A 9,039-nucleotide genomic window follows, 5' to 3' on the forward strand; every position below is an offset into this window, starting at 1 on the left:
GTCTAAAAATGTGTTTCAGGTATGTGCACCGAAGTACTACCCTTGGAGATAATATGAAATATTTATGTATTATGCATATTATCAAAGTTTAAAAGAAGAGCCAATTTCAGAAAAATAAAATAAAATAGAAATAATAATAGTAATAATAATAATCATAACACGAAAAAAAAAGAAATTATCTGGATCAACAGAATAACGAGTTTAAATAGGGCACACAACACAATAGAAAGAAATATGCTGGCAAGGTGGAGGTAGAGACGGAAATGAACAATAATAACATGGGTGATCGTAAGAGTGTCTCGTACCAGTTGCAGAATAAACAGAGTAATAGGAAGGGGGGAAGAAAAAAAAAAAAAAGAAAAAAAGAGAAGAAAAATAAAAGTGAACAATAATAATAAGAGCGATGTCAATACGAACGATAAAGAGATACTTTTCTCCCATTTTAACCCCTTTTTCTTTCTTTTTTTTTAGCATGCAGATCAGCGCTGTCGCACAGACTCGACAATTGCACGGTGATGATTTATGATAAAATCAACAGGGCTTGGTTTAACACTCTGCACCATTGCGCCAATATCACTATACTCCGCCGGTGACATTGAGGATCGCAGTGAAACTGAACTGAGACGCGTAGGGGGCTGGTATACAAGAAACTGTGTAAGATCCGTATCTGACGACGAGTCGCTGTAATTTCGTCGTGAAGATAACAAGCTAGATTCCCTTCTTTGCGATTGCCTTCTAGACGTGTATACACTAGCTTCACTTTCCTGATCCTGATCCAGATGATGCCGGCTCTGCTGCTTTTGTTGTCGATGGTGCTGCGGTGTTGTTCTAAAATGTCTTAATCCCTCTGTTTTGTAAGGGGTATTTTGATTAGAGTGGGAGATTTTTGGTCGCCACCACTCTTGTGCCTCTTGTTTGCGGCGTCGTGACTCTTCCTGTCGTATAATGTGTGCCTCGTAACCAGAAATTACATCGGCACTTTGTGCAGGTAGTGGGTACACGGGATCAACCACAGGATGGAAAGAGCACTCAGACAACTGTGAACGCTCCAACTCCTGTCTAGCACGATTAAGTCGTCGATCCCGCTGCTGCATCCACCTTGCATTCCTCTCTAATACAGATAACTCACGCTCCACTTGGCGTTCCGGTGACCGGCCAACTTTTGGGTTAAATGTACACTCTGCCATTTCTTTAGCAGCTGCCATTTCCCGTCGTCTACGTTTCTCCTCTTCCATCCGTTTCTGTGAGCGACGCCAGAGGAGTTCACGTGCTTCTGCTGGTGTCCGTGCATATCCGTCCTCCTGCAGTAACTGTAATTGACGTTCCCACATTTTCTTAGAGGTATGGTTAATGCATGGCTGAAACGTATACACCTCCTCGTCTTTTTCTCCTTCTTTCTTTATCCCATGGGAGTGCGCCTTTTTATCAGCACCTCCCAATACATTTTTGGTATTAGAATACATTCTATTTGTTGAGTTCTGCTGTAGTGCAGCTTCTCTTTCCTCTTCAGCTCTTTTCCGTTCGATGATAAGGCGTGATGTTTCACTGATGCGTGGGATGCCTGTAAATTCTTTTTCCGCATCTTCAATCATCTTTCTTTTTTTTTCCTTAATGGAATTAGGAATTTCATTTCGAAACAATCTCTCATGCACCGGTGCGTTTGGATCTTTGTAATAGTTTTGAAACATTTTCTTCGATCCTGGAGCTACACGTGGCACAAATGTACATTTGTCATCCTGTGATACTTGTACACTAGTTGAGTTGTCGGCGAACAAGCGCTCCACCACATTACCAGGACGATGCAATTGCTTTGCGTACTCCGTTATATGTGGTGTGAAAGGCCTTCTATGTTGCATTACCTCCGAGGTATCACAACAACCACTAGAAAAAGAAGATTCGCTACAACTACTGTTTAGACCTGCTCCTTGCTCCACCAACCAATACATGCGTTCACGTTTTTCCTCTTCCTTCTCCAGGAGGTAATCCTCTATGCGCTGACCCTGCCGCCGCTCCGCAACGGTCGGCCCCTGGGCGTACTGTGAGATGCGGGGCGTGGGCCGCATGTTGTCTAAATCCCGCCGCAGCGCCTCCTCCCGCAGCCGCGCGAACTTCGCCTCCCGCTGCTCCAACCACCGCCGCGTCACGTCCACCGGGTCTCGGCCCCGCACGGACCGCCCACGCGCCGTCACACACGGCGGGCGCAACTCTGCCGCCAACTCCGCCTCCAACCGCTCTCGACTCTGCGCCCGCCGCTCTTCAATGGACTGCTGTTGTTTGGCATGCAACTCGTACAACCGCTTCTCAATCGCCTCACTGCGACGGGTGGTGGAGTGTTGGTTCATGTTCTCCGCATAGTCCGACACACGTGGTCTAAAGGTGCATGTCTTCTTTTCATTCTCAAGCTGCTGGCGGCGCAACAACTCGCGATGTTCCTTGTAACGCTCTCCCGCGTGGTGAAGAAACGACACCACATCGGTGTCAGACGCCGCGGTTTCTACCATCGCCACTCTAGTCTTACGGTAAAGTAAAAGAAGATTAAATATGGAAAAAAAAAAAGGACACAAACTACAAGTTGACACCCAGTAAATACACATAAAGCGACATTCCTTTTTCTTATGAATTCGTTCCCTCATGTTGTCATTCACAGTAGAGAGAGAAAACCACACAAAAACTTACAAAGATTCGCAAAGAGAGGAATGAACACATCCTTTTTTTTTTTTATTTTTCTTTTACTTTACCCAATCTAAAGTTGCTGCAGCAATTTGGAAGTAAATGTCGCTGAATGTCCAAAGCGACGCATCTCAAGTTTACGGATGCGCTGAGCCAATAGAAAAACAGAAGCCTTAATATCATTGGGGATCGGTTGTTGTTGTTGTTCCTGCCAATCCACAGATCCTCTGGCATTACTTACATCGCACGGCATCTCTATGCTTCGAATTGGACCTCTAGATAGTTGATTAGTATCATTCATTTTTATGTCTTCTTGGTTATGGGAAGCAGTTTCCCTGAAGCTAATATTCGATGAATTTAACCCGGGTCGTGGTGGTAATGAAAGATGATATCTACCACTATCTTTTATAGTGTCACAGTTACTAGTGTGAGAGGTGTGTTGTGTATCAACGAGACGCTGCAATGCCGTTAACTCTTCGTCATCATTATCCAAGTCAGGCATATTTGTTGTCAATAATGGTGTGAATTCACTTTTCTGCGGTGGTAGTAGATCATCATGGAGCAACTGGTTCAGGGATATGGTGCGTGGGTCCCGAAATAAGTCTTTATCATCATCATCATCATCAGGATGGCCGCTTACAACCACTCTATCTAGTACCCAATTACATCTTTTTCCTCGCTGTTGGCGAGATACTGCCGAATCGACGGCTCTGGCTACTAAATTATCAGCGTCAAGATCAGGGTTGTCCATTTGTCCCTGTTCAGGTCTCTCCAAATCCGTAAAGGAAATTTAAACAAAAAAAAAAAAAAACATAGAAACAAAGGAAGAAGGAAAGAATAAGAACTAGATAAAAAAAAGAAAAGAAAAAAGGCAAACCATTATCAGTAGTAGACACATTGTTCTACTTCAAAAAATATAATAAAAAAAAAAGACCTCCGAGAGAGACTCCAGAGGAATAAAGGAGAAATGTAATTCAAATATAAGAAAAGTAGAAAATGAGAGAAAAAAACGAGATTAAATAAACAAATAAATTCTATATAATTATATCTATACTTGTAGTCATTTTGTTTCTTTCTCTTTCTCCCTTATTCCATTTTTTTTGTTTCTTTTGTTGTTGCAAATTACCTTTGCCGTACAAGATCTTCTTCCATTTCTCGTCGCAGTTCCAATCTTCGCTGTTGTGCCAACTCAAGACTATCAAATGTCTGTTTAATAGGGATGGCCATTGTTCTGTAGCGCTCCTCAGCCCGTGACACACCTATGCGACATACCCTATAAATCTGGTATAGCATAAAACAAGTGATCATAAAAAGTGAATACACCAAAGCATCGCTGATAGCGGCAGTGCTGCGAAGCCTAAGGCGGATAATAAATATACGCCAAGCAAAATAGCGTCTAACAGCTGCTATACGGATTCGCCGTAAAATACGCCATGATGCCACTTCATGTGCCTCCCGATCAGCATTCACTAGCATGGTATGGTAGTGCAGAAGGCGAAGCCCCAACCTAATACTTACCTCCAATGAGTGAACTGAAAGAGCCCGTTCCATCATATCTCTAGTCTCCCCTTCCTTGCGGAGGCGGCGGTAAAGACTATGAAGAACTTGCGCTGACTGTGGTGATACATGCAATGGTTCATCACTTATTCCACGACGCTGAATTCCAGATGAAGGAACAGAAACTGCACCAACGACAAGAAAACTCACCCGTGCAAATCGTAGCATCTATTAAAATGAAGGAATAATATATCCCTATGTATTTTCCTACACCACATATTAGACCATATGGCAAAGATGAGGGAGGGGAAGAGGGAGAGAGAAAGAGAAAAAAAAAAAAAAACAGAAGGAATATGACACAAAAACGTTTAGGTGAGTCAACAAAGCATTACACATGAATCTGTGGTGACAATGACACATGTCACCAAGATTAAAAAACAAAAAGAAAAAAAGAGAAACAGAAAAGACAAGAGATACAGTAGAACAAAAAAAAAAAAAACGAAAAGAAAATGTCCCAGTGATTCTAGGGAGGAGCAATCAGCCGTCGTTCCAACGACTCTAATGTTCCTTTCTTTCTGATGCTCCCGGTGTTTTTGTTGTTGTGGTGGTATTGGTGTTTTTTTTTTTTTTTTTCTTCTACTAGCGTATGTACTACATCCCGGCGAAAATGATAGAAGGTACAAAAAAAAAAAAAAAAAACATATCCAAACCGGACATTGTGGGTAGCCATACCCCCGATAAAGAATAATGGTAGTAATAGTCATAACACACAGTGCATCCTCGTGTGAGGTTTACACAGAAACTACCACGTTGTAATACTACCACAAAGTGGGGAAATACCGGCTTATATTTCCCCCCTACTCTACCCTCTACCCCAAGCATCAATCACGTGAATAGGAGCGTCCCCCCTGTAATTGTGTACGAAGGTTACCCAAAAAACTGCTTGCCTCCGACATGAGTTTAGTCTCCCGCTCTTCCAAACTATCACGCTGCTCTCGCAGGCGTAATTCTTGCTCTATTAATGCGCGCTCATGCTGAGAAACGAGCTCGCGTTGTTTTCTCTGTTCCACCAGTTCCGCTTCCTTCTGTTTTGCCGCCTGTTCTCTTTCATCCACCTGATGTTTGACATCATCTAGCTGATGCTCCCTTGTGCGGAGGCGTCCTTTGGCATCCTCCACCGCCTTCTCACTCTGGTCGCGCCGTAGGGCAGCCTCTTCTGCCTCGCGAGAAAGATCTCGGCCCATCCCCTCTAGTTCGCGGGCGTTATGGTCAGCGGCAGAAACGTTGCGTTCGGCGATTCTCACGGCGTCTTCGGCACGTGGCACATCTCGTGCGGCTTCATCGGCGTCTTTTGTGGCATCGCGTGCGCGTTCTTTTCCCACTGCGGCATCGCGGGCGGCCTGTTCGGCAGCGAGTCGGGCACGTTCGGCGGCGCGTCGTGCCTCGTCGAGTGCCTTTTCCAGCTGACGGACTTTATCGTCTGCGCTTGCGGCCTCGCCGTCGAGTGCGGCCGCCCGGCGGTCTAATTTCTCCGCATCGCGGGCGACCTCCTGGGCGGCCTTCCGCATTTCCTTCTCGCGCTCCTTCACATCCAGCAGTTCCTTCTCCCGCTCCTTCTTCTCGCGGATTGCGCGCTCCTTTTCACGCTTTGCATTGTCCATATCCCGTGTGAGATCACGGAGGCGGTCGGTTCGGTCCTTCAAGTCTGCCTCCGCAGCGACAACGGCGGCCTTGGAAACGTCAACGTCCTGCTCCGCATCCTCCACAGCTTTGCGTGCCAACTCAACCGCCTGCTCCGCCTGCCTCACCGCAAGACGCTCAGCTTCTATCTCACGCTTAATTTGCTCCTCATCCCAGAACGCCTTGGAGCGGAAGTATAGGCAATCGGTCATAATTGGGTAGAGACGAGCAAAGCGTTCAAATTCCGAGAAGGATATAGTTCCATCACGGTTTGTATCTGCCTTCTCAAAGAGGTCTTCCACTGTAGCGGCCGAAAAATCAAGGTTAAATGTACGGAAACCCTGCTTAAAGTCTTCTAGTTCTAACACTCGGTTACCCTTAATATCCAACTCTGCAAATAAAACGCGTACCTTCTCCTCTTGTGTGGCTTCAACAGGTACCTTGGGAATAAGCGCACCAGATGTGTTTGCTTGAAATGATGTACGGCGAGCAGATTGTGGTTCACCACGTTGACTTCCTGGCGTACGGCTACCAGTGTAAGGTGCAAGGGCACCTTGTGATGATCCACCATTTGCAGTACCGCGTGTTGCTGATGTTGCTGCTGTTGCTGCTACAACTGCACCAGCGGTAGAATTGTTCACTGGATAACGTTGCGCAGAGGTTGGTGGTTTTACTGCTGCCGGAATCTCCTTCTGGCTTTCCTTATGCCATGGGTTCTCTGGCTGGAATGCGTATAGTTGGCAGTAGTCAAACAACTGTCCTTCAGAAAGCAAATCTACCCATTTGCTTTTCTCCTCATCGTATACCTTTATTTTGGCCACGTGAAAATTATGTGGTGGGACATTTTCTGGGCGACGAAGGGCAATCTCGTTCGAGAATGCGGCCTCTGTGGCTCGGGTCACCTCAAGAATTGTTGGCCTGTGTGGAAAGCCAAGCTCGAAATTAACTTTGCTGTTAAAAATGTCGGCGGCCACCTGAGCGACAAACATATTTTTCTTCTTTGCAGGTTTTGTTTTGTTTTGTTTTCTTTTTTTTTTTTTGTTTTTCTCTATTAAAAGCTGTAATGCTTTAATGCACCTTATTTTAACCTTTAATTCTATTAGGATTCCTTTGCTTTTGCTGGTGACAACAGACGCTGTACAAAAATTATTCCATCATAAAAAGCAAAAAGAAAAAATGAAAACAAGTGAATGAGAGGGGGGGGGGGAAAAAACCGGAACAGAACCAAAAGAGCAATCTACATTACAAGAGGCGTAGATAAAAATAAAAAAGACTCGGTGAATTTGACCACTAAGAACATACACCCCCCCCAAAAAAAAACAAAGGTAGAGTAAAACAGAAAACAAAATAGAAACAATGGAATTGGCCCATACGATGGCGACAACATTTTTTTTTTCTTTTCTTTTCTTTTCGTTTACCACCTCTCTACCCTGCAATAGAAAATTAATTTTCGAATGAACCACGGGGAAAGGGTCCAGGGCACGGCTTGTTTAACTGAAACCTTAAATTCAGGGGTGAGTAAAAAAAACAAAAACAATAAAAAAAACATAAGCGAAAAATAAAAAGAAAAAAAGAAATTGGAAAAGGAAAACGGAAAATGTAGTGTACTATGGCGCCGAAAGGTCGCCACAGGAACCATCTTTTATTTTTTTATTTTTATTTTTATTTTTGTATATGACGGGTAAAAGAAGCAAACACATGTAGTAGTAAGAACAATAATAATAATTATAACAACAGAACAATGAGTGCTTCAAGTGAGCACGCGAGCGATGAGAAAAGCGCAAATCGAAGAAATAACAAAATAGAATTCTGGAATACTATTGTCGCACATCACCCCTTCCCCAAAAGGATACCGGTCAAGAAGATAGAAAAACGAAAACAAAAAAAAAAGGAAAAAAAGGAATGTCATGGTAATCAAGACACAACCTAGATTAAAAAAAAAAAAAAAAAAACGCTCGCCCTGCGTACAATAAATAAACATGAAAAGGGAAGAGTTAGAAGTGCTTTGACTGCAAGCAGTCTCTCTTTGGGCCCATCCTCTTTTTGTCAAACCACGTGAAGATGAATGTCTTGCAGGAGGCGTTAGAAAGAGGAAAAAAACAAAAAAAAAAAATGCACACTTGCACAAATGACTGTTCCTCTTCTTTACTCGTCAATGGCATCTGATGGTATGAAAGACACTTGCACGTGGACACGCCAAAGTGCCTCAACCCCCGTCTATTTATCACAACTATTAATATTTGCAGCACAAACACAGTCAGGGGCATATACCACCGTTTCCGAGAAAAAAAAAAAGTAAAATGAATGATATACATATATAAAAAAAAAAAATGAAGGGAAACCATGGAAAAGCGTGCAGCACTAATATCATGAAAGTCAAGAACACACAATCAGTGGTGATCTCGTAATGTACTGCAAAAAAAAAAAAAGAAAAAACTTTGTAGGAAAGTAAACTCCGCTACACGGGCAGGGGATGACCGGTAACCAAGGGATAAATAGGAAAACGGGATGTAAGACAGTAGGCACACAAAGAAAGGGAGTTTAATGATTCTACGGAGAAATGCAGGGAATGATTCAGGGAAAGAAAAAACAAAAAAAAAAAACAGCAAAAGGAAAAGAAAAAACAGCAACAACAAAAAAAATGACATTCTGGGTAAGTCCCACTTTCGTCAGGGTAAAACCTGATGAGCACCCTGAATTCGTTAATTTGTATGATGTTCTTTTTTCTTCAACTGCTGTATTACTTGTTTTTTTATGTATTCTTTTTTTTTTTTCTTTTTTCTACTTCAACACCCCCCACTGGATCCGTTTCATCACGAATTTGTGACTTTTATCTCTGAGTGACTTAGTGTGTATGAGTCTATGCGCACTTACAAGAAGAACATAAGACGACATAGTCAAACTCAATTTCGGCGCGAACTCTTTTTCACACACACACACACTGACACAGGTACAAAAAGCCAAAGAAACACGACCACTCATAACCGGAAGAAAAAAATTTTAAGGCAACATCCATATAAAAAGGGAAAAGGTGGAAAAACCACATCAAAGTGAATTAATAATAATAATAATAATAACAATAATAATAATAACAACAATAATAATAGTAATAATAATAACAATAATAATAATAATGATAATAATAATAATAATAATAATAATAATAATAATAACAATAACAATAATAATAAT

The 9,039-nt window shown here is 42.6% G+C and overlaps 4 protein-coding genes across 4 annotated transcripts; all 4 read right to left on the minus strand.

Moving 5' to 3' along the window:
* Positions 1 to 479: 479 nt before the first annotated feature.
* On the minus strand, positions 480 to 2,501 carry TM35_000312270 (uncharacterized protein; the record flags this gene model as incomplete). Its single annotated transcript, XM_029028708.1, has 1 exon — positions 480 to 2,501. The coding sequence occupies one exon, from the start codon at positions 2,499 to 2,501 to the stop codon at positions 480 to 482; it is 2,022 nt and encodes a 673-aa protein (XP_028880107.1).
* Positions 2,502 to 2,743: 242 nt separating this feature from the next.
* TM35_000312280 (uncharacterized protein) lies at positions 2,744 to 3,421 on the minus strand (the record flags this gene model as incomplete). The annotated part of the gene is made up of 1 exon (XM_029028709.1): positions 2,744 to 3,421. One exon carries the CDS (start codon positions 3,419 to 3,421, stop codon positions 2,744 to 2,746), a length of 678 nt encoding a protein of 225 aa, XP_028880108.1.
* A 371-nt stretch (positions 3,422 to 3,792) lies between these two features.
* TM35_000312290 (uncharacterized protein) lies at positions 3,793 to 4,395 on the minus strand (the record flags this gene model as incomplete). The annotated part of the gene is made up of 1 exon (XM_029028710.1): positions 3,793 to 4,395. One exon carries the CDS (start codon positions 4,393 to 4,395, stop codon positions 3,793 to 3,795), a length of 603 nt encoding a protein of 200 aa, XP_028880109.1.
* A 653-nt stretch (positions 4,396 to 5,048) lies between these two features.
* TM35_000312300 (uncharacterized protein) lies at positions 5,049 to 6,836 on the minus strand (the record flags this gene model as incomplete). Its single annotated transcript, XM_029028711.1, has 1 exon — positions 5,049 to 6,836. One exon carries the CDS (start codon positions 6,834 to 6,836, stop codon positions 5,049 to 5,051), a length of 1,788 nt encoding a protein of 595 aa, XP_028880110.1.
* Between the last annotated feature and the right edge of the window lie 2,203 nt (positions 6,837 to 9,039).

The sequence above is a fragment of the Trypanosoma theileri genome (assembly GCF_002087225.1).
Source record: "Trypanosoma theileri isolate Edinburgh chromosome Unknown TM35_Tth_31_V1, whole genome shotgun sequence".
NCBI classification, from domain to species: Eukaryota; Euglenozoa; class Kinetoplastea; order Trypanosomatida; family Trypanosomatidae; genus Trypanosoma; species Trypanosoma theileri.